This window comes from Syngnathus typhle, linkage group LG20 (genome assembly GCF_033458585.1).
Source record: "Syngnathus typhle isolate RoL2023-S1 ecotype Sweden linkage group LG20, RoL_Styp_1.0, whole genome shotgun sequence".
NCBI classification, from domain to species: domain Eukaryota; kingdom Metazoa; phylum Chordata; class Actinopteri; order Syngnathiformes; family Syngnathidae; genus Syngnathus; species Syngnathus typhle.
The window spans coordinates 1,651,841-1,669,437 of record NC_083757.1 but is presented as its reverse complement, the minus strand read 5'-3'; the positions used below and the strand labels follow the sequence as shown (position 1 = coordinate 1,669,437).

Here is a 17,597-nt window from a genome sequence, read left to right as displayed (position 1 = left end):
AATATTCGCAACGCTTTTTGATACTTACTCTGGGTCCTGGTATTCCTGGATTCCCAGAAGGTCCTTGTGGCCCAGGAGATCCCACTTCACCCGGTGGTCCTGACATGCCCATCATCCCAGTGTGGCCCTTTCTGCCAGGTGGTCCTGTATTTCCTGGTATACCTGGTTCTCCAGATTGTCCCTTATCACCTTTAATGCCCCCGTCTCCCTAGAATAGATTTGTGAGGTGTGTTTTTTGGCAGAGCTTAACTCAAAATCCCCATACTTACTTTTTCCCCCTTAAGGCCACGATCGCCTGCTCGGCCCGGGACTCCCTACAAGACCCCGAAGATGGATTAAAAAAAAAAAAATGCAATATGTACTGGACATTAAAAAAATAGAAACGACTGATGTGAGCTACCTGTTTTCCTTCTGGACCAACAGGACCTGGCGGACCCTGGAAAATGAACAAAAATGTCAATATTGTGTAGATTAGATCTTTTAATCTCCAGACACTTACCGGAGGCCCCTTAGGCCCACTGAAGCCTGGTAATCCTGGATTTCCATGTTCTCCCCTTTCCCCTCTCAAACCCTGAGCGTTGGGAAAGATGTTGTAAAAATAAACAATAGGAATTGCCATGTTGTTTGCAGAATGGTGGCGCTTTGACAGACAACTCACCGGAGTTCCTGGGAGACCCGATTTACCCGACGGCCCCGGTTCACCCTGCTTGCCCTGGAAAGCAAACAAACCGAGAAAGAAAAGCGATGGACTCGGTTCCCATAAATGTACTGCACGCCTCTTTCCACTTGACATGATGTGCTGAGTGGTGCGTTCATGCTCACTGGTTCGCCTCTTGGTCCAATGAGTCCTTCAGGTCCATGAGGCCCCTTTTGACCCTGCCGCAACAAACAAAACAACAGTTTGCACGTTCTCCGGCGTTTAAGTGTGAACGCCGACGGGTTAAAAGCGAGCTTGTCGCCTCTTGACAATAAATGGGACAAAAATCTCATAATGCAGAAAGCTCCAGCAGCGGCTCCACGGTAAAATATAGACATGATTAAAGATTATTTCGGCGCTGGGCTCCAAGCTCGCTTGAATCATTGCTGGGCTGGATTCCAGAAGATGTCGGGGAGCAATGCTGCAGCCTGAAGAATATTTTATGCAGTTTGAACAGGCCAGGATTTTCGATGGCCTAATATTTATGTATCTCTACTATACAGCATGGCTGTGAGGCAGGACTCCATTTTTTCTTTTATTACAAGCTTCTCTTGGAGGGAACTAAAGTACACTTTGTATTTTTATATGACAGACTAGTCATGACAGCTAGTTGATTAAATAATATAAATAAACGCACGGTACCTCCTTTCCAGGTTTGCCATCCCGTCCAGGTAATCCACCTTTTCCATCTTCTCCCTGTTTGACGCATGAAATCATCGCATGACATTCGCTAACCAGAGGCTGAGCAGCACTGTATTTGTTTACAGAGTATAGTATTCTGTTTTAGGAACATTGTGTATAGAATTTTAAATCGATATTATTATATAAATATTCTATATTTTTGTTGCTTTGCTCACCTTTGACCCAGGAGGACCAGGTTCTCCTCTGTGACCCTTGAAGCCCTGAATAGACAGGAGTAATGGTGATCTTTGTGATCTTTTACACAGGTTCCGTTTATGGAGGCTACTTACTGGGAGTCCACGGAGACCGGGGTTTCCAAGTGGTCCAGGTTCACCTTGTTTGCCCTGGCATCAAAAAATGACTCTCATCATCACAGCTTCTGTCAGGTGACATGAAATGAGGCTAGAATGTTCTACTTACCGGTTCTCCTTGTTCACCTTGGATACCATCTTTTCCCATTTTGCCAAGTGGACCCTGCAGTTAAGTGGAATGGATTGTCATCAAACAGGACCACAATAGTTTGGATCAGACTGCAGTTGTTTATAGTTTGGCTGCTGCATCATAACTCTTACAATCGCGCCAGGAAGACCCGGAGGACCTTGGATCCCTTTGAGACCTTCTTTGCCCTATTAAAACAGATAGGAAGAGTCATTAAAAAGAACAAGAGAATACTAGACAGCGTAACTCAGCACATTACACGGTCTGACCTATATTGAGGAAAGCACGTCTGCAGACTAATGAGATGTTGTTTTTATACGTGGGAAAGTACAAGATTCTGGACTCACCTTCTCGCCAGGGGTTCCTTGGGGACCAGGAGGACCAGGTTGTCCATCATTGCCCTGAACATGAACAAATTGTTTTCAAATCAAGCCAGCTTCTGAGACTATTTGGTGCATGCATTAGAGCAATTTACCGCTGTGCCCATCATTCCAGCGGGACCGGGATGACCTGGAGGTCCAGGGTGACCCTGTAAAATAAAAAAGAAATGACTCAACCATAATATATGCGAAATATCGAGGTCATAAATGTTTGTCTCTTCACCTTTTCTCCCTTATCTCCTGGCATTCCAGAAGTACCTCGGTCACCTTTAAGTCCCTGTGTGGAAGAATTGACAAACGAATTTATTTAAAACAAAAAAAATCTGCTTCAATGTGAGCCAAAAATATTTGCTCGTCTAAGCGAGAAGGAAAAGCGTTAATGTGTCATCTTGCCTTTCCTCCATCAGCTCCGGGAGGACCTTGAGGTCCCGGTAGGCCCGGTGCGCCCTGTAACGACACAGCAGACAATCAGTCTTGTCCTGGAAGACTAAGCGTGGCCTAATTGCTCACCAGTGCCCCTGGAGGAGGCTCGACTAATGACGCAGACTGTGTCTGGGCGTACTTTGATTGATGAGCACACATTAGTAACTTGGACCTCATGCCTCATTTTCCGTCTAACGAATGCACTCACGCAAACACACATTCCATTGCCTTTACATTAAGGCAAAGCTGATATTAATGCAGACTGTGTCCTACTTGATAGCCATCTTGACCATCTTTCCCAGGAGGTCCTTGTTGTCCTTTATCGCCCGGCAGTCCCGGGACACCTGCTTGTCCAGGAGGTCCTGCTGGGCAGTCTGAGCAAATGTCCTAAATGATGCAAAAAAAAAAGAAACTTTTAGTTTTGACTGTACAATAACTCTCAAAACATGCAGCTGTGCTTACCTTAAGTTTGATGTCGGAAAGGTCTGCTGCTTTTCCCTAGAGAAGATGATCATAAAGTATCAAACTGAATTGTCACCTAAAATAAATAAATACATTCTTTAGATCCTTTCATCCATTCTTACAGGCTCTCCAGGTGATCCCTTCTCGCCTGGCCGTCCCGGTACTCCCTAAAAGGAGGATAAAGTGGTAGATTACATATACATTAATATAAAGCACATTGAGTCCATATATAAAAAAGAATGAAAGTGTCGCCTCACGTTATGCCCTGCAGGTCCGTCGGGACCAGCTATGCCGGGCAAGCCCCTCAGACCCTGGAAAACAAAGGAGATGACAACTATAAATAATAATAATAACATCAAATAATATCAAATAAAAATAATATTAATATCAACATAAATTACAGTGCAAAACTAAAATAAATGTAAAAAATCCTGAAATTCAACTCACAGGTGGTCCGGGATCCCCATTATTTCCAGCGGGCCCCTATAAAAAGACTAGTTACTATAAAGATGGTCTAAATATGACCGGCAGAGTACAACCTGAGGTCCTGTTTTGCCTTCCCCTGGGGAGCCCCTGTCCCCTGGTAAGCCTGGCTCTCCTCTTAATCCCGGGGGACCCTGAGAAACACAAACCAAATGTATTAGCCACTCTCCTCATCCTCAGTAAAGTATGTGAGCTGTAGTAATAGGAGTAGTTCTTCACTGAGGATAAATAATCCATGTATTGTCTGTCTACATGTGTTGCTGCATCACTTGTGTTCAACTCTGTCCACCCTTGAGCATACAAATAAAATCCTATTACCTTTGGCCCTGGGAGTCCTTCATTTCCCCGTGGTCCCGGTTCTCCCTGTCATATCACAAACCATGTCAATGAAACAGCTCGGAAACGCAAACACCTCATATAAAGACGAAATCATTAGGCATTAGCATTAGAAAGTGTGTACGAGTTCATTCCTCAATGCACATAAACGGCAACAGCGAGGCCCCTGGGCCGCACCTGGCTGCTGTAAAAAAGAAGAATGAAAGAAAGAAATGAAAAATAAGCGAGCTTCCTGTTTGCCTGCGCTTTGTCAGCACCTCTGAGGTGGGAGGAAAAAAAAAAGATGGAGGCACACGGTGTGCCGCAGCACAAAATGTGCCAACTCAGGCTTGTTGTGTTGCGGTTCAACATGTATGCACAGCACATGTTTTTGTTTTTTTGTGGGAGCAGAAGATAAATAAATGATGGATGAGCATTTACTGATATGAACCAGATGGAACACTGCAAACGGTAACAATAAAAGCATTTTAGAATCTATTTCTTACAGGTAGTCCATCTTTTCCCTTCCCTGTTGGTCCTTGGGGTCCAATCAAACCAGGCTCTCCAGGGAGTCCTCGTTGACCTGCTTGCCCTGGTTTGCCTGACTCCCCCTAAAGAAAATAAATGTTTCATGATGATATATTGCTAAGCAAAATGGAAATGATTTGTTGTTTATCCACTGATGAAGAGTTTGGATATGAAATGTATGACCTTGTCTCCTCTCTCTCCAGCAGGACCAGGAGGCCCAATGATGCCTGGTATGCCCTAAAAAAAAAAAGCAGTTCCATTATAAAGCGAGACTTGTGTTTAGTCACACATCAAATTGTGCATGCGGACCTACCGCATTGCCTGGGAGCCCTCGAGGCCCCTGAGGACCAGCCACACCAGGAGGCCCCTGCAGCACCAAACACATTAGTGGTTACTATACTATGAACTATTATTGGGCTTCTCACTTTCAACTCACTGGGTCCCCAACACGTCCTGTCTCTCCTTGAAGTCCTGTGTCTCCTTTTGAACCCTAACAAGGGAGAAAGGTCAAACCAAATATGATTCATTGATTGGTTGAAGAATGACTCTTTTTTTTTATAATTGCTCTTGTGGTTTTATAAGCCAAGTCTTACCGGTAGTCCAGGTGGACCCTTAAAGCCTTGCTCGCCAGGTAATCCTCTTGGGCCCTTCAGGCAGAGTATATTTATTAGCACGCTTGATTTAATTGAGCAATTTCTTTTCTTTCACTTTTAGTCTGTCTTTGCTCATTTTAAGAATATGCTTTAATAAAACTTTGCATATGTTATTGACAAAAACATGTAAAAAATTATGAAAAGTATTATTATTATTTATCAGTATCTGTGTTGTCCAGCTGTGAGCAATACAAATTCATGAGCTTTCTTAATGTGTCTTTGGTGACATCTCGTGGATCGTTTTGCACATTGCAAAAAATATAGTTTCAGGAATACTCTATAGACGTCAAATGGAAAAAGAAAATACGTATAAAAATATGTATGGACAAAATCTCACCATGTCTCCAGTCTTTCCTTGGTCCCCTTTCTCTCCTTTTTCTCCTGGTTTCCCCTTAATAAAAAATGGACCATTGTCACCTTTAAATATTTTATCATTCTGTTCGGAGAGACATTTTTTTTATCATGGTATTATTGTCAACTTACAGGTTCACCCGGCTCAGGAATGACCTCTGCTACCTGTGAAGAAAAAAAAATCCCAATGTATTTGATTTATATTTTTGGGGAATATCATTCAATGCAATTTACATTTCCAGGCACGCCGGGCAGTCCCCTGTCTCCTACTTCACCCTGAAAGCAGAAGAAGAAGAAGAAGAAGACAATCATGTGAAATTAATTACAGCAAGATTAGCTTGATTTATTTAATATTGGTCCACCATCAATTAAACAATGACAATTTCTTTACCTTGTCACCCTTTTCACCTTTTGGACCAAAAGGTCCCTCTTGTCCCCTGTCACCCTAATACATCAAATAAAATGGAATTAATCATTTAAATTCTCATTCTTATTTTTTTATATATATTTATATATTCTATACATACAGGACTTCCTCTCTCTCCTCTTGCTCCATCAGTACCAGCTACACCGGATGGACCAGCCAATCCCTGTTTCAAAAAATAAAAAACTTAATTTCTAAATTCAAAATATTGAAGAAAAAAACATATCATGGAAAAAAAAATGCACTCACTCGCTCCCCTGGAGGCCCTCTTGGTCCGGGAGGTCCATCATCTCCCTGGAAGGTGTTGAGGGGAACCACATGGACATTAAATTGTGAGATTTGCATAACGAGAAAGTCATATTGAGAAAATAAAATTGTGAGTCGCCATAGCACCTTTGGTCCAGATTTGCCAGGGAAACCATCCGTTCCACGCTCTCCTCTGGGCCCCTAAAAAGAAATCAAACAAGTCGTACTTGCTACTGTACGGCCCAAATATGCAAGTTGCACAACGTAATTGAAGTAAAAATGACACAAACCATAGAGCCATCGTTTCCAGGAGCCCCGTCCTGCCCATCCTTACCGGGAACACCCTTTTGAAGGTGACAGACATGAAACATTACAGTGTTTGTTTAATTAAATTTAATAATTTAACTTCAACTCACAGGCTTTCCAGCCTCGCCAGGTTTGCCGGAAAATCCAATTTCACCCGGCAGACCCTTTCAAATGAAAAAAGGAAATTAGCAAATAAACCAGTGCTGTGTCTTGTTATTATTAATAAATAAATAGAGAATTATGTTTGCTTACAGGTGGGCCGGTGTTGCCATTTTTTCCCGGCGGTCCCACTGGACCTATTGGACCCTGCAAAATAAACATTTCCAACCTGAATATAAGTTAAAAGTGAAAGCCTACAGCAAAATTATTTGGCACAACCTGAAAAGTTAATTTGAAGCTCAACGAGGCCCTCCAGAGAAGCAAGTCTTTTTTTTTTTACACGACTTTGAATAATTGAGCAGCCCGCAGTGTTAAAATATGAAATAAATTTACATTGTTCTTGCGCATTGCTTAATTCGATGAAAATGAAACACGTCCTTACGCTCGGTCCGGGGAGTCCGTCCACTCCGGGCAATCCGCTTTCACCTTTTTTTCCCTGGAAGACAAATTAAAAAGAAAAAGGCAAAGATGAAAAATAAATGTTTGCTTAGGAAAAGAAATAACGACTCATATTAGTGGAGCAGCTACAATAAAATGAATTGCAGCATATTTTCATGTTTATAAAGTTAACAGCACTCAGTGGTCAGGAGTTATGAAACTTTTTATATCAAGTAAAAAAAAATACTGTTCTCTAAGCACTGCATTCATCATCAACATTTAAATTCAGCTGTAACATTATGCCCAAATTGAATGGCAATATAGGAAGAAAAATATAAAAATAGGAGGTAAAAAATATGACTGGATTAAAAAGAATTGAACAGAAAAGTTCAAAAAAAGTTTTTAAAGGTTACCGTAATTTTCGGACTATAAGTCGCGTTTTTTTTCCATAGTTTGGGTGGGGGGGGGCGACTTATACTCAGGAGCGATTTATAGTTTTATATATATATATATATATATATATATATATATATTACGGTAAATTAAAATGAATGATTAGAAAGGGAAATACAACTGAAGTGTATCCTGGCAGTCATTATTTCTCATACCACTAGAGGGAGCCCCTATAACACAATTTGATATCCGCTCGTCTGGAAGAAGTCTCTCTCCTCATTTGTATTCTGCAAGTTACTATTGTCAGCGTTTTAAGTTGCAAACCACTGGGACCAAAGATCCACTTGGTGGATGCTACATAAAAAGAACACACTGCTCATTAATTAGCGCAAAGAATTAACGTTGAGCTTTTCTAAATCGTCTCTGTGGGCTACGATTCATTTAGCAACGAGATTAAACTCTGCTTGCTGTCACGGGCCGTATGTTTGCTTCGCCGGAGAACATCTCAGGAGAGGAAACCATCCAAGTGGAGCTCTCAAGGTTGTTTGTTTGCTAGCAATTAGCATAGTTCCCTTGTGGAGCACGGCCTTAGAAAGGAACCGGTCAGGGAATCATTTTGGTGCAGATCTGAATGATGGTGCATATGATGGGATTTTTCACACAATTCCTTAATAATGGATGAACAGACAATTCTTACCCTTTGCCCAAACTCCCCCGGTTCCCCTGGTATCCCCTGTCGACCCGGAGGACCCTATGAAGCGGAAAGCTCGGTTACATGGCTGCCTTTGTGAGCATCCGCAGGCATCTGAGCATTTCCCAAAAGGAATCATGCGGGAAGAATGAAATCAATCCTTACAGGTGGTCCTGGTGGGCCGTCAGCCCCAGGAGGCCCTGGAAGCCCAAGTTCTCCCTGAAAATGTTCATATGTTTATTAGCGTGTAGAAAAATGATATTACGATGGTAACTCACCTTTTCTCCTCTTAGACCTTCTTTTTGGAACTGAGGGGGAAAAAAATGATCATCGTTAATTGTCACCTTTTTTTTTTTTTCGTATGTGCGGGTGTTTTCGGTACTGACCGCATCACCGGGTAATCCGGGAATTCCTTGCTCCCCCTACAAGACAGTTCCCGCAAGAAGAAAAAAGGCACATCATGTGTCAACATTTCCTCGGGCGACACGATAACGAGTAGTTCCCGATGACAATGTGCGCGCATGGGCGTGACCAGACGAAGAAAGTCGCAGACAAATGAGGGTGCTGATTTTGGATGGTACCAAAACAGACAGAGGAATGTCTGGAGTGTTTAGAAAGCTGTTACGAAATGATGACATTATTCTTGGAGACGTACCTTATCACCTTTGACCCCACTGGCCCCGGGCAAGCCAGCCTGTCCCCTCAAGCCCTGAAGAATTTAGAAAAAAAATACGATGACGGCGACAAGACGCGAATATTCCATCCTTTATTAACAACGTACGTCTTTGCCGTGAAATCCAGGTTTTCCGGCTAATCCATCCAAGCCGCGCTCACCCTAAAAAGAGAGACGGCGTCAAATCACATCAAGCTGCCACAAGATGGCAGCAAAGCCCAATGAAGCGCTTCAATTCACGATGACTGGCACCGCTGATGGGCGCCAAAGCACTACATGTGGCTCAACTCAATTCATCATCATTACTTAAAACACCACGAGTTGGTGCCAAAGTACTACTTTTATAAGACAAAAACACTAGCGTAGTCACTCTGCGGTGAGAAATGGAAAAAAAGAGGTCCGCTAAATGACTTCATCTCTTTATCACTTTCTCAAGTACTTCCTTAGTCCTGACCCAAGAAATTTTTTTTTGCTGAAGTTGAACCATAGGCAGCTCATGCGGAACATGTCACCAAGAAAAGCTTCGGATGGCCGCCGCCGCCATGTGGCAAAGGCATCAAGGGTCAAGACGAAGTGGCGGCTGACAGGTGGCTCGACCATTCTCGCGTGGCGTTGATTGAGGTGTTTTCGTTGTTTGCCCAGACCTCAGACATCAACAAAGTATCTGCGCCTTTGGGAATGAGCTGCGCTGGAGTCAAAATAAGCCCCCACATCGAAAGTGGACAGGAAGTGGGACGAGTGAATCAAACAAGTCACATCTGTTTACGCAATTTTAAGTCCCTGGCTTTTGCCGAGAGGAACCGCTCTCGTTCTCACTGGCTCTCAGGCAGGAGCACAAAATGTGCTTGTTTAACTTCACCTTTTCATGGTTTTACCAGATGCGTGGACAAGGAACCTGTTCCCACGGCCCGATTGCATATTTTATGTCCAAAAAGTTGGAGTAAGTGAGAAAACATTTTTAAAAAAAGAAAACAAAAGTAAGTAAAGGTGCAGATTACAAATGCAGCATCACTCACGCTTTGTCCTGTTGATCCCTTTTCACCTTTTTTCCCATCGAGACCCTACGAGAAAACCCAAAACCGAATCTTACAATACTTATCAGAATTAATAATTGAATGCAGACACTCACGGAGATGCCTTTTGGTCCCGGTGATCCTTGATAACCCGCGTCGCCTTGAACGCCCTGAATCGTACAAAAACACAATCATTGTAGCAAGTGTTAGGGTTTGTCATTGCCTAAAGCTGCCACCGGAGGGCGCCAAAGGCTTACTTTGGTCTAAACGAAACTCCTCAGCTCACCTCATTGATTGCTTAGCACCAAATCAATAGTGTTGATGCTACAGATATTGATTTTATTGTGAACGTGGATCAACCCACCTTTTCTCCAATCAGACCAGGAAGTCCTGGAATGCCACTCCGCCCAGCTTCTCCCTATCCAAGCAATAAAACAAACACGTGTACCACTTTCAATTCAATCTCAAAATAAATGCGCAAAACAAGTATTTACTTTTTGGCCTTTGTCTCCAGATTCGCCGTCGATACCGGGAATACCGCTGACTCCCTGTCACATCGTAGAGAGAGAAAAAGAAAAAGTCAGGACGGGTCGGCAAACTGTTTGGATCGACAAAGCAAACGGGCTGCGAGTCCAGGTTCAGCAACGGCAGACCTTCTCTCCTCTTTGACCGGGGCCACCTGTCAAGCCTATGCTGCCTCTGTCGCCCTGTTAAAACAAAATTACCGTTATTCACACTCGCTCGGGCATGCGGGGAGACGACGGCGTGCTGTCACGACCTGTTAGCGCCACAAAAGTCAAAGTTGGTTAGGAGGGGGGTTAGACGCACACAGACATGTCAAAAGTCCCTTTTGCTATGATTTATTGACGCCTGCTATGGATTGACTACCTGGATCTTTAAGTAAAAAAAAAAAAAGTCTCGGAGTAATAGCTTTAACGTCGAACAAGGTCAAACGTATCGACTGTAATTTGAACACACGTCATTTCTTTCATCCCAGATTAGGATAAAGACTGTCTCCGCTCACAAGGGGATTGCCCTTGTGAGTACGCCACTGAAAGGTGCAATTAGAGGCGGTGGAAGCAGGACAAGTTCACGTTCACTCCCGTGCAACTCAATGGCTGTTTTTTTTTTTTTTTTTTTTTAAACCGCAGCGCAGGCCTGGTTTGTGTCACAATTTTTTGCTGTCTAAGCAACAAATCGTGCCCAGCTATATGGCCGAAGAAGGGGGGTGCATGGAAAAATGAAGGTCGTTTATCATGCAATTCAAGCTGTCGTCAATGTCATTAAAGAGTCAATAAATGTCTATTTGGGATGTTTGCATGAGATGTTTGGCAACATGTTGTTAATTAGCTGTTTAATAAGGCCCATGCAGCGAGCCAGCGAGCGCCAGGTTGACTTACCTTCTCACCTCTTTCACCTCTAACAGAGATGCCTTTGCCCTGCAAATAATTAATCGACAGGGATTAATTATTATCGAGGCTGGCAGAAAGCCAGAAGAGACAGAAGGGAAGCATGCGCTCGGAAATGACTTGTGTGTTTGGCAGTCGAATGAATGATTCTATCTTTAATTTTTTTTTTTTTTTTCCATACACTTTCTCCTTTTTCTCCTCTAAGGCCCGTCAGACCGGAGGCACCCCGAGGGCCGGCTTCACCCTGCAAAAATAGTCCAGACATTGAAAGAACACCATCAATTATTTTACCAAACTATGACTAAGGGATTGCCGCAGAAGACCTTTTCACCCTTGAGACCGACACGGCCCGGTGCGCCAGCCGCTCCCTGCGAGGAATCAAAAACCATTCAAGAACAAAAGCCTTGCGGGAGTCAGGAGGACGAGCAGAAGGAAAGAAGTCATTCACCTTGTCTCCGGCAGGGCAGGAGCAATTCGCATGAGGGCCTCGCTGCTGCTCCACCGAGGTTGGTGTCGGAGTGGGGATCGCGATGGGAGGAGCCTCGGTCGCAATTTTTTTAGGGCACTGGATTGAGACAAGATATGTCATTTGCACCATATATTGAAAAACCGATCTTTTTGGGGGGTGGTGCAAAAAGGTCATCTTGAGAAGCTTGGTTAGAAAACACCAGCTGTGGTTGCATGTCAGGATATTACTGGATATTGCAATATTTCACTGGAAGCCACACTAAGCAGGTCCAAAATAACCTCCAATCCACAAGATGAGTACTCACAGGCCCATTGGGTAGATCGCAGCAGGTTTCAAGTTCGGCATGTTTGGAGTCGCAGTAGATAACCATCCTCTGGAGGTCAAACTGCGGCGGAAAGAGACATCTGAGCGACGCTGCCGCCTATTCAGACTGAGGACGCTTTGCGGAGACGCTCACATCAATAGGCACGCTGTCGTACAATCGCTTCCCGATGACCGTCTTTCCTTGGATATCGATGTCCTCCCTGTCGCCGATGGGCAGCGTCTGGATTAGTTGACAGTCCAGGTAGAGAGAAACGGTCTTGGCCTCCACGCTCAAGCCTATCTTATGCCAGTTGCGGTCAAACAGGTTGTCCACTTCCGAGTTCCTGAACACAACTCGGACGGCGTCTTTGGTTAAGCCCACCGCGTTGTACTCCACCGCCTTGTTCTCACCGTCCAGCCTGATGGACACCTGACAGGACGGACAGAGGACACTTACAGGTGGCTCATTTGAGTGTTGTAATATTCACATGCTAATATTCAATCTAAAATTGTAACAATAAGTCAAATGAAATCAAATCAGCTCAGAAAAAGTCTTAAAAATAGAGTCATAATAATGCTAATAATAATAATGCTAATCATAATGCTAATAATAAAAGTGGAGTCCACCTCAACATTTATCAAAAGCATCATAATAGAGAATTTATTGCATTTGGTGCATTGGCGACCCACCTGTGGGATTCCATATTTGTCAAAGATTTGCCAGAGGTACCAATCTTCTCGTCTGGAGGTTTTCCTGAATTTAAACGTTGTCACAAAGGCATACTCATCTGGCAGCCCCTGAGGGTACACACCTCTATGGAAGGAAAGCACATTTTGCACCATTACAAATAATAGTGTATATTATCATCTCTAATGACCGTGGATTCATCACATGTACAGTTTGAGGCTGGCCTTGAGAACATTGTGTATGAAAAGTCCCTTGGGTAATAAAATTGGATTGTGCTCGGCGACTTACTCCGTCTGCTGTACGATGGGCATGGTGCCGAGCCGAACGTACGCACTCTGACCCTCGTCTTGTCGGGTACCCAGAATATTTCGGACACTGAAGTACTCCATCAGGTCGAAGCCTGCGTGCATGAGAACACAGGAGAAGCTCAAATACGTCATTGCCCGGCATTGAGGTCAAGTCAGGATTTAAAGGGACGTCAGTGTCAAACATTGGTTTATGTGTTATAAGCAAGAGGAAAAAACGAGTCACTATCACGGCTAAACTGCCTTTAAGTGCACGTGTGTGCGAGTTTGTCGCTTCAAGTGGTGTGACCACAGACCATACGTTCGTGCGGCGTGGAGTGGACACTCCCTCATAAAATAAACAAACGCCGTCGCTATGGCAGCGGCTGCTGATGCCCGCGACTAGTTTTTCCAGATGACCCGACAGCCATTTTGTGAATTCCTCAAATTAGTATGAATTAAAAATCCACGGCGGGGTTAGAAAAGGTTACAATTTATCTAATTTTTATTTTATTTTTTTACATAACTTTGCCCTACATAAAAGTCCAATTAGCTTAACGCTAACACATAATAGGAAATGCCATTGATGGGCTAAGAAACAATTTTGCTTGATAGCACGTTGTCTTTGGTTTGACAAAATACAAACATGATAAGTCTTTTCAGCTGTCTGATTTGACCTTTATAGCATTTTTCCTTCGGCACATAGCGCCATTGCATGCATAGCTGGCTTTCCTGTTTGCAGGTCACCACTTTGCATTGTGCACACTTGCACACCACGCCGCCCGCCTCTGTGTGGTTCTTTGGAGGCTTTCGTTGCTCAGAGTTGTAATTTGGACTGGCGATGCATGCTGTATAATCAAGTCGGAAAAAGTTATTTTGGACTCCTAGGGAAACGACCATTTGTTGGGAGAGGTGGTGGTGGAGGGGGGGGGGATCTGCGGAGTTCACGCGCTGGCGGACGCGGCCATGCAGCACGTTCAGACGGAAGGGGCCGACCAGACGGTGAATACAAATCTGGAATAAACCGCCGCTGTCTTAGTGGTCACAACCTGTAAACTAATCAAAAGTTTGCAGTAGAAAAGAAGAACATTCCTTTTTGAGTTTCTGAGCATGTTTCTTGACAGCAGGGCTTGATTGGAATGTTGTTACGAAGACTGAGGAAATAGAAACAGCCAAAAATAATATATAAATAATATAAAATGTATTATATTTATTTATTTTAATAGTTATAATATTTATTGGTTAAATTTATTATATTATTATATTATAAAAAAGAATATAATGAGCCTGATCTAGGGACTAAGGAATAGAATCCATCTTAATTAATGACCCCTCAAGGGGGAAAGAAGCTACTACGAGTGGGTGAATAATTTCTCCCCGCAAAAACTAACTCCAGCCGGCAGCTCTCATTCCACAATGGTAGCAGGAGCACACGTTAAGTCCTCGCATCTGTTTTTTCTCTCCAAGTGATGCACGTGGGTGGGAGATCCAGACAGGAACTCGCATCGCCCCGAAAGACACTCGTGTAACAACATCCCAACTTTCTGGGGAAAAGCTGTCCAAGGGTTCTGAGAAAGGTTGAACTGGAAAAGGGGGAGCCCATCCCAGACCGATTTAGAAGTCCTACGAGTATTCCAGTGCTGATATCAAGTCATTTTCCTATTTGGAAAGCGTACGTCTCAATGGCACACAGGTTACATGAGAAGTACGTGAACATGCTACAGACAGTAAGCATGCACCGGACACTTCATTAGGTACACCTGCATCATTTCATCTGATTTAACATAACAGCTTTGAATATCAAGTATGAATGATCACGTTTGTCGTTTCGAGTGGTGTTGGACTACTAGGTCTCGTTCTGAGAGTTGTTTTTGTTTGTTTTGCACATACCTGGAACTTGTTGAAGGCCATAACTTGGGCTGTCTTGTTTAAAGCGATCAGGTTGCACGTTCATGTTTGGACACAATACGTCTGAAGGGGAAACAGACACATGTTAGCATGCAGATAAAGCAATTATTATGATTAGAAAATCATTTTCAGTTGGCACAGCTTATCCAAAACAATAGATTTAACCACCTAATCACTGATTGCCCATAGATGCCAATATTGTGGCAAACCACTAAACGAAGCTCCTCAATATAGTTCCTTAACAAATTTGATAGTTTTACATTAAACACGGCAGAAAAACAGCAAATATTCAGTAAATATTCCCATTTTGAACAGGCGTCACTGTGATGTTTTGAGAAATCCCCTCGACCCTCTAACAGGTGACGTGAAGAGCAGACGGATGCCCTTTGACCGTCTGAGAGCATAGGAGGTTGTTTTGGTCTAGCGCAAGGGGGCCCACTCCAAAGTCAGTCTTATGTTTCCACGCAAACGTATTTTACACATTGCGACGACAGAAGGAAAGACAACACCGGTGGAATCTAATGGCAGGTTTGCTATTTGTGTAAAGACGCCAGCTCTGTTACTCAAAAACACATCCTGTTGATTCTCTTAAGCCAAAACAAACGTATAAATTTGACTCGGACATTTTGGGAAAACACACCGTGTGTTCCTTGACAATAGCAGCAATGATTCATTTATAAAAAAAAGTCATTTGTTTTCTTAGCTGCTTGTTTCTGTGTTTATTGCAATCCAGCCTTGAGGTACGCAGAGCTGCATGTTAGCCTTGATTAGCATTAGCAAGTGGGAGGGGTTTTGTGTTTACTGCATGCATGGCTCTTAATTAGACAATTACTACGATGATGAAATTCCAATCAAATCTGACCTCTGGTTTATCATTTCTACTCATTGCGTTTTATTGTTTCCCAGCAGACATCGCACAAGTGCGCGTCACCGCTTTGGAAGTTGCGCTGCCATGACACTCGGCACGCCGGACGCGAACGGCCGAGCTACTCCCTGCACTTGTGGCCCGGCGGGCTATAATTTAAGGATCCGGTTGCGAGTTAAAATGGTAGCAATGCAAAAAAAGCTTGGAATATTTCAAACACATTTGCCGATTCATTTGATCAGCGGAAGCTAAATGTTGATTTTTACAACAACTACACATCTATGTATTCATTCAACTCTTGCTATTACTTCGAATTCCCATTGTTGGATTTCATTTGGTCATTTCTGTCCCGTTCAATTGCGTGGTCATGATTCTTTTTTTGTTGTTGTTGCAAGTATTGACTATAAGGTAATTGAACGCTGACGTCAGGGCGGACACACTTAAAAGAAGGAGAGCTGTAATTTTCCGGGTGAAAATAGCCTGCGCCGCTCAAGCGACTCCACCGCTGATATACTTCCAGGCTCGCTTGTGGTCGTTCGAGAGATTAGGGAAATAAAAACTGGCTGGTAGGGAAAACTTCACCTCCCGCTGTCGTCTGCATTTCGGAATTGCCGCCACCCAAGGGGTCAGTTATGCAAGGTTAAAGGGCAGATGCTTTGAAATGAGTAGCTGAGCTTCCAAAGAACGGCGTTCTGTTTTTTTACGGTTCGATTTAGCTTAGTGACGCAATTCAGTGAAACGTGAGAATCCGATCCGATAAAATGAGTAGTGCATTTCCTCTGTGTCGCCTAAGAAACAACGACTCGTTTTCTTCCCTCCCGGGGTTATTTTCGGCAGGAATTTGCATGTGTTGGACTAGAACGCATCCATCATTCCCTGTGGTGTATTTATATGGGGAAAAATAGTCAGGCACCAACCACTGAGGTACGCGACAAAAAGCATGCACGACAAAGACGCAGCGGTATAGACCGACCACGTGTTGCTAGGAAGAATCAAATCGTTTGTGATCCAAAGGAAGACGACTAGCATATTCAGATAAGCCTTTTCTGACGTTTAAGGGTGTGCACACTTTTGCAACCACACCATTTCTGCTCTGTATTTGTGCTACCTGTCCAATTTCAGTTGACTTGTATAGATTATAGGTTTGAACAGGCAGGGGTGTGTACACTTTGGATAATCTGTCTCTCTCTCATTGCCAAGTAGTCAAATCTTTTCCCAAGTAAAAAATTGTAAGTGGCTTACTTTCGCACAGCCTCCTCCTGAGTCGCCCCCTGATTTTATCGATGGCGTTGAAGTCCGTCACGTGGAAGACGTGGGCGTTCCTTGGCTCTGCCGCAATCTCCTCCAGCTCCACCTTGAGTGCTTCGCCGATGCCCACCGCAAACATTCTGACGCCAGCCTGGGCGGCCGCCCGGGCCGGCTCCAGGACGTAATCCTGACTTCGGCCGTCCGTAAGCAAGATGGCCACCTTCTGGATCCCTTTGGCGGGTGGCCTTGCTCCGTTTTGCTCCGAAAAGATGTTGTTGGTGGTGTAGCTGATAGCATCTCCCGTCATTGTATTCCCCCCCAGGTAGCGTATGTTCCTGGCGGCTTCCTTCACCTCCTCCAGGCTCCCGTGTCTCCCCAGGTTGAACTCTGTGGTGGGCCGGTCACTGTAGCGAACCACGGCCACTCGGGTCTTGTCCGGAGCCACGTCAAAAGACTCCACCAGGTTGGCCACCCATTGCCTGATCTTCTCAAAATTCTCCTTGCCCACACTGGACGAGGTATCCAGGATGAAGGCCAAGTCGTAGTGGACGTTTTTGCACCCTGATGCCAACAGAAGAGACATGAACGTCGTCCTTAACTAAACCTAGCCCAAATTGTCTTACCTGCCCTCTGAGCTTCGGCTCTCTCTCCAGAAAGAGTCACGGCCAGGACGACCAAGACCAGTGTGATCCTACAGCCCAGTCGGAATTCCATCTTGGTCTTGGTTTG

The 17,597-nt window shown here is 44.0% G+C and overlaps 1 protein-coding gene across 1 annotated transcript in view; it reads right to left on the bottom strand.

Moving 5' to 3' along the window:
* Positions 1–17,597, bottom strand: part of col22a1 (collagen, type XXII, alpha 1) — a 20,451-nt gene extending 2,854 nt beyond the window's left edge. Inside the window, exons 1-60 of the mRNA XM_061267319.1 lie at positions 17,492–17,597; positions 16,863–17,429; positions 14,738–14,818; positions 12,852–12,963; positions 12,566–12,689; positions 12,030–12,305; positions 11,877–11,957; positions 11,552–11,668; positions 11,427–11,471; positions 11,285–11,347; positions 11,095–11,133; positions 10,348–10,401; positions 10,189–10,242; positions 10,059–10,112; positions 9,811–9,864; positions 9,698–9,742; positions 8,790–8,843; positions 8,664–8,717; positions 8,395–8,430; positions 8,287–8,316; positions 8,174–8,227; positions 8,015–8,068; positions 6,929–6,982; positions 6,640–6,693; positions 6,498–6,551; positions 6,372–6,425; positions 6,229–6,282; positions 6,085–6,129; positions 5,939–6,001; positions 5,803–5,856; positions 5,646–5,687; positions 5,544–5,576; positions 5,398–5,451; positions 5,001–5,054; positions 4,844–4,897; positions 4,721–4,774; positions 4,591–4,644; positions 4,386–4,490; positions 3,883–3,927; positions 3,621–3,698; positions 3,529–3,564; positions 3,339–3,392; positions 3,204–3,248; positions 3,082–3,117; positions 2,893–3,006; positions 2,590–2,643; positions 2,420–2,473; positions 2,292–2,345; positions 2,164–2,217; positions 1,951–2,004; positions 1,799–1,852; positions 1,669–1,722; positions 1,555–1,599; positions 1,340–1,393; positions 823–876; positions 659–712; positions 500–571; positions 401–436; positions 270–314; positions 29–208 (exon numbers count right to left, since the gene is read on the bottom strand). Coding sequence (XP_061123303.1) covers positions 29–208; positions 270–314; positions 401–436; positions 500–571; positions 659–712; positions 823–876; positions 1,340–1,393; positions 1,555–1,599; positions 1,669–1,722; positions 1,799–1,852; positions 1,951–2,004; positions 2,164–2,217; positions 2,292–2,345; positions 2,420–2,473; positions 2,590–2,643; positions 2,893–3,006; positions 3,082–3,117; positions 3,204–3,248; positions 3,339–3,392; positions 3,529–3,564; positions 3,621–3,698; positions 3,883–3,927; positions 4,386–4,490; positions 4,591–4,644; positions 4,721–4,774; positions 4,844–4,897; positions 5,001–5,054; positions 5,398–5,451; positions 5,544–5,576; positions 5,646–5,687; positions 5,803–5,856; positions 5,939–6,001; positions 6,085–6,129; positions 6,229–6,282; positions 6,372–6,425; positions 6,498–6,551; positions 6,640–6,693; positions 6,929–6,982; positions 8,015–8,068; positions 8,174–8,227; positions 8,287–8,316; positions 8,395–8,430; positions 8,664–8,717; positions 8,790–8,843; positions 9,698–9,742; positions 9,811–9,864; positions 10,059–10,112; positions 10,189–10,242; positions 10,348–10,401; positions 11,095–11,133; positions 11,285–11,347; positions 11,427–11,471; positions 11,552–11,668; positions 11,877–11,957; positions 12,030–12,305; positions 12,566–12,689; positions 12,852–12,963; positions 14,738–14,818; positions 16,863–17,429; positions 17,492–17,582 — 4,347 coding nt within the window. The 5' untranslated portion in view covers positions 17,583–17,597. The remainder of the gene's footprint in view (positions 1–28; positions 209–269; positions 315–400; positions 437–499; positions 572–658; positions 713–822; positions 877–1,339; positions 1,394–1,554; positions 1,600–1,668; positions 1,723–1,798; positions 1,853–1,950; positions 2,005–2,163; positions 2,218–2,291; positions 2,346–2,419; positions 2,474–2,589; positions 2,644–2,892; positions 3,007–3,081; positions 3,118–3,203; positions 3,249–3,338; positions 3,393–3,528; positions 3,565–3,620; positions 3,699–3,882; positions 3,928–4,385; positions 4,491–4,590; positions 4,645–4,720; positions 4,775–4,843; positions 4,898–5,000; positions 5,055–5,397; positions 5,452–5,543; positions 5,577–5,645; positions 5,688–5,802; positions 5,857–5,938; positions 6,002–6,084; positions 6,130–6,228; positions 6,283–6,371; positions 6,426–6,497; positions 6,552–6,639; positions 6,694–6,928; positions 6,983–8,014; positions 8,069–8,173; positions 8,228–8,286; positions 8,317–8,394; positions 8,431–8,663; positions 8,718–8,789; positions 8,844–9,697; positions 9,743–9,810; positions 9,865–10,058; positions 10,113–10,188; positions 10,243–10,347; positions 10,402–11,094; positions 11,134–11,284; positions 11,348–11,426; positions 11,472–11,551; positions 11,669–11,876; positions 11,958–12,029; positions 12,306–12,565; positions 12,690–12,851; positions 12,964–14,737; positions 14,819–16,862; positions 17,430–17,491) is intronic.